The 13420-nt window shown below is 41.3% G+C and overlaps 1 protein-coding gene across 3 annotated transcripts in view; it reads left to right on the forward strand.

Annotated features, from left to right (window-relative positions):
- The window catches only part of NR3C2 (nuclear receptor subfamily 3 group C member 2), a 330212-nt gene that overhangs the window by 290574 nt on the left and 26218 nt on the right, over positions 1-13420 (forward strand). For all 3 annotated transcript variants that reach the window (XM_041738024.1, XM_041738025.1, XM_041738026.1), the window contains exon 8: positions 5090-5247. In XM_041738024.1, coding sequence (XP_041593958.1) covers positions 5090-5247 — 158 coding nt within the window. The remainder of the gene's footprint in view (positions 1-5089; positions 5248-13420) is intronic.

Below are 13420 nucleotides of genomic sequence, written 5' to 3' on the forward strand. Positions count from 1 at the left end.
AGCTGAATCTTGGGGAGCTTTGCAAGGGTTATAGATGGGATATGAGGTCTGAGATGGCATTCCTATCAAGGGACGCGATGTGAGGGAATGCGGGAAAGCATATCCAGACATTAGAATTTGTTTCTGGGAGAAGTGTTTTGCCCTTTAATTTTTTTTCTTATGTATGTATTCATTTAATTTTTCAAAGTGCACAAGGTGATGTTGGGTTGGAGAGGAGTGGGGAATAAGGTTGGGATCGAGGTTGGGTGAGCCAGGATATTCAATGTCTGTTAAGACACTTGACCTTCACTGGGTGGGCAGAGGATTGCAGCACGGCAGGCTTTGAGTAGTGGGGTGACATGACCGAAGCTGTGTTTTATGCCTCTGTGAAAATGTACCTGGTAGAAGACTGGATTAAATGGGAAAGAGAGGGAGAGGCAGAGAGGCAAAGATGGAGAATTTAGCTGGATTAGAAGCCCAGAGAACTGCTATGAGGCTTTTTGAAATAATGGCCATAATGATGGTGGTCAGTGGTATGATGGACAGGAACAAATGCATTCAAGGAACATGGCAAGACTGGCAACTGACGAGAAAAGGAAATAAACGGGTTGGGGTCAGAGGTGATAGGTTTTTGAGCACAGAGAAATGACTAGGATGGCAGTGTTACCATTAAAAGGAATATGTTAATGTTGCGACTTGGAGAAGATTTGGTGGGAGTTTTACAAAATGAGTTCCATTTTAGATGGGTTAATTTTCAGATGCATCCTGATAGGCCAGATGATGGGGAGAATTTGGGACTGGCACTCAGAAGACAGACCTGAGTATTGAGAAATAATCATGAAATTATGCCTATGGCAAACTGTCATCAAAACTAAAATGGTGAGTGGGGTTGCCAGGGCAGAGAGAGACAAGGAACGGTCCAGTCGAGGACATGAGTGGAGGATGGCAGGGCTGAAGAGGCAGAGATGGGACTCCAGAGAGGCAGGGAAACTGGGAGCCAAGGGCTGTTTTCCAAAAGGGTCGTGCCCAACAGCAGAGCTTCCCGAGGAAAAGCTGAGAGCGCAGAAAGAAGCCTACTAGAGTTGACCATTAGACACCAGGCAGGTGCCAGATGGCCAGGGACTTGCAGATTGATGGGAAGCCTTTTTAGGCTTCTGGAACCAAGTGTGAGAGTAGAGCAGTTGATGACTTAAGGTGCCAGAGAGACAAGCCAGGACAGGACCAGCCTTGGCAAGGATGTTGAGCGCTTCTTCCTCGGGCAATGGCACAGACATTTTCAAACCAAGGGGAGGGAATTTGGGGAAGTTCACATCAGTCGAGACAAAGACAAGAATGATGGTAGGAGGCGGTACGGAGAAGAAATCTCCAAGCCAAGCCCTGTGGCCACTGAGGAAACAGAGAAACCTTCTGGGTGCCAAGGATGCCGGGGCGAGAGCTTGACTTCAGAGGAGGAGAGTGGTTGAGTGACCATCTGGAAGCAGGAAAGAGAATCCAGGGCGTGCCCAGCCCTGCCCTCGGCTCCCGAGCCAGGGGCAGTTCTCAGCGGAGTCATTTGGGGACAGCGGCACCGCCGGCCAAGGCCACAGGACTGAAGGGGTCGGAAGGCGTGTTATTTCCCGCAAAGGGGGACTGGGCCTGGGGAGGAGTCACCCTGAATCAAGGAGGGACAAGAGCGGGAGAGGAGCCGCCTTGGCGTGTGGAGGGCACCTGCCTCCCTGTGCTTAGCGCCTCGGTTTCCGCGGCGTGTGCCACGCATCCTCCGCATGCGGGCCCAGACGGCCGTGTGACTCTGGCAAGCCGACCTGAGCTAACGAAAAGGAGGGACACGGGCGTCTTTGTTCGGTGTCCTGTGTGAGTTCGAACTCGGGCCCTTCCCGCCAGCGTGGTCCCGGCTCCCCCCGCAGGAGGCCAGCAGGGGGCAGCCGGCAGCCTGGGCCAGGTGCGGCCCACTCGCAGCTGTGTTTTGTTTGGCCAGCACAGGTATTTTAGGTTGCTTTTGGCCTTTTGTCTTGTTTTATTTTCATTGAATTCGACTGCCCAAGGCAGGGCATGTTCCCTCCGGTTTGCCACAGGCCCTGCCGTGCCTCACTAATTACACTCAGCCGAGGTCCGAGGTCCGAGGCCCGGCAGGCTTGTGTCCGCAGCCCTCGTCTACAGGCCCGGGAGCCAGGCTCTTTGTCCCTCCTCAGCTCTTCCTCAGGGTCTCTGATGCTCCTGATTTGTCCTTTGTGGAGTATGACCTTGGAAATAGAATCTTTAAATTCGGCGACAGGGATTTCATTCCCCTGTCCAAGCTATGTCATTACCCATCACTGCCTTGAAAAGTGTGTAAAGTATAGATCTAGATGTAGACAGATCCGATGGGTGATAGAACTGAAATGAAAAATGCGCGTGATACTGATTCTCTGTAAATTTTGACTACTCAGTCTTAATTGGTGTCTTATCCTTTTACGCCATTTAATCAGCCTGTAATCAATCCTGATACCGTTTTGAAGCTACCCGATTTAATTTATTAGCTTCCAAATAGCTCGGTGTTTTCAATTCTGATTTTTGTAAGTGCAGGAAAAGCAAAATAAAAAGGCAGGAAAACATAAGAATTGTATGAGTTATAGAGCTGCAGGCTTTAGTAAGCTTATTTTGCTGATCTATGAGAGAATGTGTTAAAATTTTTCTTTAGGATGTTAAATGGCACATCTGATTCCAGTGTATCAAGAAAGTTTTTAGCAATGACACTGAGAGAATCTCATGTCCTTAATGCTTATGGAGGAAAACAGACAAACCTCTACCCTAGTTGTCTCTTTGCTCTTCTCCAGCCGATAGATTTTGGATAGTTTCCAGCAGCCCTGCTGCATTTAATAAGTAAATTCAGAAAATCTGGGCAAACCTCCAGAATTTGAGGTTTTGCTTAAATTCTCTTTATTTGTGGGTTTGTTTCAACTTCTAAAAAAATCTGGCTTGGAAATTGGTATAATATATTTTCAGTTACAGCAATAATATATAAGTAATATTTGACACAAGTCGTTTGTAATCTTGAGAATTTCTGATACAGAACTATCCATATGAAGATCTTTGATTATTCTTAGTAGATATATCAAATAGTAGTGAACTATAGTAGTGAAATTTATTCACCCCAGTCTAATTTTAAGTAAATTTTTAATGTATAGGATGATATCCCTAAATATCCATATTGAAAAGCAAAAGATGTACTCCATGATATTTTATAACTTAACAGAAATAAATATTAACCTGTGTGTAGACACTATTTGCAAAGTATTTGCAAACTTGCAGTTTCTTTCAGAAAGTTTTAAGTTAACATTAAAATCGTGGTAGAAGGTAGAGCTATAGTTTTACTATTAACATCCTGGTTATTACCATCCTTCATATTTTTTATACTTTAAAAACATGGCTTTATTTTTAAAGGAAACAAACTATTTGTTATATAATGGATGGCATTTAACTTTTAATGTGAATGTCAAATATTTGAAACCACAGCTAATATTGTGGCAGCCTCAGGAATGCGTGCAGTTGCTATTAGGGGTTTATTTTTTCCCCACAAAAATAGACTTAGATAAACCACAAATCAAAAGCCTCAACAATTAAATTCAAGGAGACTATTACCATAATATGTGAATTTAATTTGTAATATAGTCCTTAGATAATCCATATTTTTATACAGGACAACAGGGTTTAATTTGGAAACAGTGGTACTCTCAGCTTCCAGGATTCTCATAATAGTCAAAAATGTACTTACCCATTCTAAAAGGCGGACAACCCAAGTAAATTATTATCTATCCCACCTATGACAAATTAGCAACATGCTGTATAATTAAGAAGTGAAAGTAAAAGCAGTTTCAAACTCTGAACATTAATTTCACAAGATGAATTTTCTTGAGGTCTTCATCTCCTAAAAATAAAGTTCTTAAGTGATTTTATTTTTCAAAGTTAAAGCATGCACATAACTATCACATAACCATTTATTAGCTCTAGTAGATAAAAGCAAACATGTAGGTAGATTTTCTGAGGGGATACCTTAGTTTACACTCTGCCCTATACTTCTTTCCAGAACGATTCCCAGCACAGGAGCACCTTCTGTCCATAACTGCTTTCACATGTATCCTGGGAAAAAAGCATCTCCTTTCAGCAGGTCACAGAAACACTTGATATGCTTCCAAGCTCTAAATTCCAAAATACTGTTTCTAAGTGAGACTTTTTCTTATTTAAAATTAAAAGCCAACCACTACATAAAAGAAAACATGATCCTTGATTTTTTACTTTCTCAAAGAAAAGGAGGAACATGGTTTATTCTCTTTGAAAGTTATAGATTTTGTCTTACATGCACAGCCACTGTGATGTTACTCCTTTGCACACACAAACCAGTGTGCACACCCACCCCTTGGTCTCCTGGGAGGCCACATGACAGCAACCCCACTAATCATGTGATCCGGACCCAAAGAAAATGCAAAGTGCTTCTCAGCATGCCTGTCCTTACCCCCTGGTAGATGGCCAGTCTCCCCAAGTGTCTTTGATATCTGACTTTGAATATAGAGATGTCGCTTGCTAATTCTAGCCCCAGCTTAGATCATCTGTGGCTCTTCTAGTTGTCCTGGAAAATCAAAGTATATTTTCTTACCTCTGAAGTATTGGCAAGTTAGGATCATAAAACACTTCAATGACAGGCCACAAGGCATTGTAGCATTGTGACTAGAGACAGGCTTTGGAAATAGACCTAGGTTTCTACCCCCTTCTCTGCCACACATTTATTGTGTCTTTGGGCAGGATTAAACCTCCAGTCTTCACTTTTGTCATCTGTAAAATGAGGATACCATAACGATTATGTCATAAAACTGAGGTAAAGATCAAGTTACTATATGCAAGGTGTATATTAATATACACCCAATAAATAGCAGTTATTGTTCTTTTGTATATGGATGGGAACAAGAATTTACCAATAGATAACTGCCATATTTGTTCACAAATGTAACTAATTGAGATTCAGTATCAATCTAAAAGTGTGAGCCTAAAAACCTCAAAATATTCTACACCATTTAACTGCTGCAATGCTGCTGTTTTCCATTCTGGGGACTTACATGTCTGTATTCCTTAAACACAGTTCCAAAGGACGGCCTCAAAAGCCAGGCTGCATTTGAAGAAATGAGGACAAATTACATCAAAGAACTGAGGAAGATGGTAACTAAGTGTCCCAGCAACTCTGGGCAGAGCTGGCAAAGGTTCTACCAACTGACCAAGCTTCTGGACTCCATGCATGATGTAAGTAGAGCCTTCATGCCTGTTAAATGAAGGATCAACAGTCACACCGTATTGACCCAACAAAACTGGAGAGGTGAGAGAGAGTTCTAAGGGATTCAAGAAAAATGGGGACAGATTATCCAGTAGGAGGCAGCAAGACTTGAGAATTGATTAGGAAGGACATTTTCTTCAGATCACCTCATGTGGAGTAAAGGGTGTGACTCTCTTCTATTCTGAGCAGGATGAGAGGTGCCGGGTACCATAATGGCTAAACCCCAGTGCCCTGGGCCAGGGAAGGCCCTCATATTTGCTACAGGTGTCAGATCAAGTTTCACATTTCTGCTTACAATTTAGGAGATGTTTGGTTACTAAAAATGTTTGCTTTAACATTGCATAAATAGTGTTCATCTTCTACAACTGTTAATCTAATAACACAATCTTTCCAAAATATTATTAGTGGTCCAGGGCCAACTTGGATCATCTCAGTCTTTGCCAAATTTTGAATCCTATATTCATTCTTCACAGGAGACACCTTTCTTGCCTTCTGTAAATATAGAAAGTAAATTTTGAGCTTGTTTCTAAATTAATCAATTTTAGATGTAGTCTAGGTGTTTGTTAGCAGTTTCTACAAAATATTGATTTGGTTAATTTGCTTTGTTATGTCATTTGAAATATGCTTCTTTTTTCACTTTGCAAGCAGTTTTCTGTAGTTCTGGCTCAAAAAAAAAAAGTTGTACGCAATCATGCTGCTTTAGTTTCTTATGTTTGTGAGGTTTTCATACTTTCTTTTGGAAAATTTATTGCCATATAATTTGGGTCTTTTTGGTTTTTTTTATTTAAAAAAATTTTTTTAATTGGAGTTCAATTTGCCAACATATAGCATAACACCCAGTGCTCATCCCGCCAAGTGCCCCCCTCATTGCCCATTACCCAGTCACCCCAACCCCCTGCCCACTTCCCCTTCCACTACCCCTTGTTCATTTCCCAGAGTTAGGTGTCTCTCATGTTTTGTCACCCTCACTGATATTTTCACTCATTTTTCTCTCCTTTCCCTTTATTCCCTTTCACTAATTTGTATATTCCCCAAATGAATGAGACCATATAATGTTTGTCCTTTCCGATTGACTTATTTCGCTCAGCATAATACCCTCCAGGTCCCTCCACGTCAAAGCAAATAGTGGGTATTTGTCATTTCTAATGGCTGAGGAATATTCCATTGTATACATAGACCACATCTTCTTTATCCATTCATCTTTCAATGGACACTGAGGCTCCTTCCACAGTTTGGCTATTGTGGACATTGCTGCTATAAACATCAGGGTGCAGGTGTCCTGGCATTTCACTGCATCTGTATCTTTGGGGTAAATCCCCAGTAGTGCAATTGCTGGGTCATAGGGCAGGTCTATTTTTAACTCTTTGAGGAACCTCCACACAGTTTTCCAGAGTGGCTGTACCAGTTTCAGCCCATATGATTTGTATAAGAAATTCTTTTTCAAATACTTCCCTGCTTTTCAGAAAAATGTTGCCAGGTTCCATGGCTAGTATTATAATAGTACTCCTATTGAAATCATGAGTCATCCTTTAAAATTTTGTTTATGCCAGTGAAATGATATGATGTCTCTGTGGTCTGATTGATAAAGAACGTCACTTTCCAGTGTTTTACACTGAGGACTCTGAACATACCACATTGATTTTGCTTTCTCTCAACTTTTCATACATTGTTAAGTCACATTCCCACAAGGTGAATTCATTGATAATTTTGCTAATTATTAGTGGCCTAAAGAGTATGATTTAATGGAAAATCCTAGGACTAAGAGATGATGGCAAATGCAGCTTTAGAGAGACCGCAACTCTGTTTTGCACAACTCACACAGAGAACAAAAGAAACTAGAGCCTGGAGCATAGGCCACATATAGGAGAACAGGTAGTAGATGTACTTTCTTCTGTCGGCTTTGTTGAAAACCCTTAATCGTGGACTCAGACCAGACTCTTGGTTTCTTTCTTGATGGGTTTTCTTATTGGTTCAAAGATCTGGACAGGCTTAAGTGCAATGTCAGAATTAGTATGTGATTGTCATCACTGCAACATGTGATAATAGATGATAACACTTTGAGGCAATTTGTGTGTAATGAGACTGGCAGCAGAAGTGAAGACTTGTTTTTCTACAGCCTCTCAGAATCTTGGTGCCTTAAGCTGGGAGGTACTGTGGAAACACTCGGAGTCCACGCCAGTGGTCAATGTCTCTGTGCTCAGCCAGCATGTTTTTTAGTGCCATACTTGGCACAAGATTGGGACTCACTGAGTCATTGACCCATATGGCTAGATCATAGGTGGTGATGTTCTGCAAAATTCCCCCAGGCAAATCAGTCTTTTTAGGAGGCATTTTTTGGATTTTTTGTAATCCAGGTATAATTGACACACAGTAAATTGAACATTCCTTAAGCGTACCTTTGGGAAGTTTGACACACATATATACCTGTGAAACTATCATCACCATTGAGATGACAGACATATTTATAACCCAAAATGTTTCCTTGTCCCCCTTTTTTAACCTTTCCTGCTACCTCCTGCTCCCCAGTTGCTTTCCAGCAATAGAGTTTTGTTAATATATCCCAGTGTCTCATATACATGGAATCATGCAATATGTAGTGTTTTTGTCCAGCTTTCTTCACTTAGCATAATTATTTTGAGATTTATCCATGCTACTGCATGGATCACTGGTTCATCCCTGCCCTTTGCTGAGTAGCATCCTACATGTGGATATTCCACAACTTGGTAGTCCACACACATGCTAATGGACAGTTGGGTTGTTTCCAGAGTAGGGACTAATAAAGATAAAGCTGCACTAAAGTTTGTATACCAGTCTTCGTATGGACATCACTTTCTTTTCCTTGGGTGCATAGCTAGCCAGTAGTGGCATGCCTGGGTCACATGGTAGGTGTGTTTTCATTTTTTGTGATAGTGCCAAACTCTTGTCCAAAGTGGTTGTCCAGGTGTACCTTCCCTTGAGAAGCGTGTATAAGTTTAGATTGCTCCACATCCTTGCTAGCTCTTGGTTATGGCTAGTCTTTCTAGTTTTAGCCATTCTAACAACTATGTTCTGGTGTCTCACAGTGGTTTTCATTTATATTTCCCTAATCTTTTTGTGTGCTTATTTGCTATCTTTATGTCATCTTCTATGAAGTGTCTATTCAACTATTTCATTCTTAAAAGTTTGATTTTCTGATTGTTGAATTTTATTTTTTTTATTTATTTTAAAATATTTTATTTATTTATTCATGAGAGACCACACACACAGAGAGAGAGAGAGAGAGAGGCAGAAACATAGGCAGAGGAAGAAGCAGGCTCCATGCAGGGAACCTGATGTGGGACTCGATCCCAGGACTCTCAAGATCAGGCCCTGGGCGGAAAGTAGGCACTAAACCGCTGAGCCATCCAGGGATCCCTGATTGTTGAATTTTAAAAGTTCTTCAGATATTCTAGATACAGAGCCTCTATCAGATTTATGATTTGCAAGTATTTCCTCCCAGTCTGTGGATTATCTTCATTTTCTTAACAATGTCTTTTGAAAAGCAATAGTTTTTATTTTTTTATAAAATCCAATTGTTTTTTCCTTTTATGAATCCTGTTTTTAGAGTTGTATCTAAGAAATCCTTGCTGAAGCCAATGTCACAAATCTTTTGTCCTCTTTTCTTCTAGAGATCACTGTCCTTCATTGACCGATATGAAGTATATTGAAAAACACTTTTTATGCGTTGTTTTGTTATTGGTTTTTTTTTTTTAGGGCATTTTTGGTTTTTCCTTATGGGAGGGTAAATCCAATCCACCTTACTCCACCAGAGTAGAAGGCTAGAAGGAGAACATTCTTTGGGGGAATCACTAAAGTCATTTTAATTCTGAAACCCTTGTTTTAAATTATCAAACATGTTTGTGCTTCAAAGTAGCCTAACAGAAGCATCTTGAATGCTCTATTTATATTTCTATTGTAGACAGAATATTGAAAAATGCATCGTAAGTCTAGAGGGACCTTTCTAACATCCGCACTTACTCAGACTCGAGACTGCCTACAGCTTTTTCATTACAGTAAATTAGTGAATCAACATTTGTGGAATTTTCTTCCAGGGAACAAAGAACTCTACAATGGCTGGCTCTATCCTCAAGCCTAGTTTGGTCACCTTGTGGAAAAAGAGCATTTGTTCCTAAGGTTCACACAAATACGAACCCTATGAGTCAAATCAAAGTTCTGCTTAAATAGCATTCGTAGTATGCCACCCCTCGGGACACATGTCCATAGATCTCAGGACATGTGGATTTCTCCCACATGGTGCACACATGTGTTGGCAGAATGCTGCCAAGGTGTGTGAAAGGAACATTCTCTGAAAAAATAGATTGGCCAGTTAAGTATTTGAATCGGTCAGCAACTTTAATGAATCATAATCCCCCTGAACATCAATCTTTCCCCCAAAGAATGTTTCAAAGAAAGCAGCTGTGGTCAGGCTGCTAGGAATAGATGTATTTTTGAATTGTAAATGTTTGAGTATTATATGCAGAGCAGATAGAGTTCTTATTCTTCTAAAGAAAATTGATAATTTAATAGTCATTCTCTAGCTATTGCTAAGGCTGGCAACTAATTTTCCACATGTAAAAAGCACATTTCTAATGAAGTTATTGGTAACTTCTGTTCATTCATAGAGATCAAGGATTATGTTATGATCACTGTGTAGAACTGTTAGTAAATATTAAATGTTGATATTAATAGTACTTTTTAGAGAAAAATTGCCCTTTTTCTATTAATTGGTTTCAAGGTCATACTATTATAATCATCTTTATTTCATACACTCTAGCAAGAAATGTGCCTCGTGCATAGCACTATTGACAAGGCTACATAGGATACAAAATAAGTGTATGACACCAACCCAGTCCTCAGATAGCTTGGATTCTAGATAGGTGGCTGGAGAACAACACACAGCAGAAGAGAACCGGGTGGCTGCTGGGGCAGTAGAACATTTGAGACCACATAGGTGTCATTCTTTCTTGTGCCAACATGCCCCCACCATGTTCTGGACCAGAGGTGCAAGTGTGAATAAAACACCTGTCCTTAGGGGATCCTGCTTGTCTGTTGGAGGAAGATGTTCATCTCATTTAGCAGATGCTTTAATGTCTGAAGGCGCAAGGCAGTGTCTGGGGGAGAAGAAACCCAAAACCTGGCCTCCAGAAGCTTGTAGTTTGCTCAGGGCCCCCCCCCCCCACACCACTGTATAGGCAGGGGGCTTGGGAGTTCTGACCAGGTGAGCATGCCATGAGTTGCGGGCTCACTGATGTTTATTCTGAATTGATAGAAAGCCTGATTGAAAAGGCATAGGAGCCAGCTGTGCTGGGCAGGGGTCCTGGAAGGCTTCCAGGAGGGTTTCAGAGAATCTTTATTTAATAGGAGAAGAGACAGAGGCCCAGAGAGTGATTTTGCAGGGTCCATGTGTAGCCAATGGCAGCTGAACCCTCTTGACTCGCTGTCTAGTGCTCCTGAACCACTGTCACGATGAGGAGCTTCAGGCAAATAGCAGCTGTTCAGTTTTAGGCTGGTCTGCATCTTTGCAGATCAGAAAACTAGCATCTAGGAACATTAAAAACAGCTGCGCTGCTCTCCAGCTCTCCAGACTCATTTAGATCTTCCCTGGCATCTTCTGGAATGCATTGTTTTTGTGAGGCACGGGGTTACATCTTGAAGGCAACGAACCTGGCGTTGTAGTAAAATGTCATACACGTTGGGAAGTTCCCAAAACAAAATGTTAGGTCTGCCTCAGCATAAACTGAGCGGGCTTTGGTGCAGAGGCTTTTGTCTTTGCATCTGATCATTAAACCCAGGTAAGAACCTACGCGTTGCCTGGGTGGGCACTGGTGTGTCGCTTGGATGCTGTTTTCCGCGTGACAAAAGGAAACACTCTAAGGGTCATGTTGCTGAAGAATTGCTTTTCTGTGGTTCCAGAGGGAATGTTCACAACTGAAGTGGCTCTTCTCTCAGAGCCAAGGTCTTCCTTCCATGAGCCGGGGCAGGGGGGAGCAGAACATCTGCTGGGACAGTAAGTGCTCCACGTGCACACTGGGGAGACTTCATGCTCTGCATGAAGAGGGCATTAAGTTTCAGTGACACGATCACCAACAAGAGAGGTACTGCTGCAAGCAGTCGAGACTATTAGCAAATATTTTGAGATTCTTATTGATCATTTAATCAGTGGGTGCTTTTGCATCTGGGCCGTGGTAGCGTAATTTCCATCGTGGTTACACTATCGGTGGCTTTGAGATCGACGCAAACCTATTTTCAGCATTTCTCGCCACACACTGAGGAATGCGAACCACAAGTTTGGCTCCGTCCACTGTTTGGGCAGCCCGCTTTCTTTCACATTTGATTCTGGTTTATGTCTTCCCAGTCAGCTTCTCCTCAGAAAACATTGTGAGACCAAAATAGGAGCCCACTGCAGAAACGTTACCCCAGAGAATGGCCTGCGGTGCCGTACCACCATTTGTCCCAGTAAACTTGGGCATTTCACTTAAATTTTCCACTCTCAGTCTCTTCACCTATAGAATGGGAATAATGTCCATCTTAGGGAATTTTTAGGAGCGAATGAAATAACATGAGTCCTGAGTGAGGCCTCTGCCACAGAGCACAGAACAGATACTCACTTCTCTACATCCCCTTTTCCCAGACTATGTTAGAGTTTCCTCAAAACTGTATCTCCATACCACCAAAAAACTCCTATCAAGCAGTTTTAATTCGCTTTTAAATACAGAGACCCCCAAGGGGCACCTGGGTGGCTCAGTCAGTTAGGCGTCTGCCTTTGGCTCAGGTCACCATCCCAGGGGCCTGGGATTGAGCCACCCATCATGTTCTCTGCTTAGTGTGGAGCCTGCTTCTGCCTTTCCTCCCTGCTCATGTTCGCTCAGTCAAATAAATAAATAAATAAATTTATTTTTAAAAATAATAATAAATAAATACAGAGACCCCCAAGCGGAGCCTGCTTCTGCCTTTCCTCCCTGCTCATGTTCGCTCAGTCAAATAAATAAATAAATAAATAAATAAATAAATAAATAAATTTTTAAAAATAATAATAAATAAATACAGACACCCCCAAACCCTTGAGGCATAGCATGGACCTTCAAGGAAACGACAGTCTACATTTGGCAAGATAGGCTGTAAGGGCCAACAAATAGCTCTGAAGAATTGAAAAGTTTACCTCCAAGCTTGGGAATAAGTCAAATATATCCTTGATAGCCATTTTGCTTCAAATATACAGATATTTATTCATGTGATCATATAGTTTCCTCCTTTAATAACATGTTACCTTACATTAATGTATTTTCTAATGTGAAATCAACCCTTCATTTCACTATTAGAATTTTCTTAGCCAGTGATGCATGGTGTGTGTGTATGTGTATGTGTATGTGTGAGAATGAATTTAAAACTGATTGGATGAGTTCACTGATATTTATAGGGTTTTAATTTTACCTTAATTAAAAATGCTTTATATTTTCCTTTTTATTATGTTTATTGGAGAATGTTATTTTTATTTTTTAAGATTTTTAATGAGATATGTATAAGCACTTCCTTGAAAATTTCTTCAAATATACACGAAGAAAGTTTCAAAAAAAAAAAAAAAGATAGGCTGTAAGGACCATTCCACAGAGTAAGGCAGGAAGCATAATACGTTGTCTGGGAGTGAGTCACCAGAATTAAATCAGTCCTAAAGCATTTCCATGATGCTTCAGGTCCCAGTGCACACCAAGTCAGCTGAACATATTTACCAGGGGAGATCGGTGTTGTTAACAAACATGTTGGGGTGTGCTTGAGCCACTTTCTAATTTGCTGGATTAAAGGTGATTGATGATGCAATGATGGCAGATTGCCATGAGGTGACCATCAGGAGGACTGATGCTGGCGAACCATAAACCCTTGCCCCAGGTGTTATCAGATCACTGCTAACAATGAAACGACTGGCCATGCTGCTTCAGCACGAGGAGAGAAATCTCCCTCTCGTCTCGTTGCTCAAGTGACAAGGAAAAGACACTATTTGATTCTCTATTTGTAATACAGCACCGGCAGTAGCACACCTGTGTGTGTGTATGTGAGTGTGTGTGTGTGTGTGTGTGTGTGTGTGTGTGTTTAAGAGTGATCAAGTTCAAAGCCACGTTCTACTTCACT

This window comes from Vulpes lagopus, chromosome 23, assembly GCF_018345385.1.
Source record: "Vulpes lagopus strain Blue_001 chromosome 23, ASM1834538v1, whole genome shotgun sequence".
NCBI classification, from domain to species: domain Eukaryota; kingdom Metazoa; phylum Chordata; class Mammalia; order Carnivora; family Canidae; genus Vulpes; species Vulpes lagopus.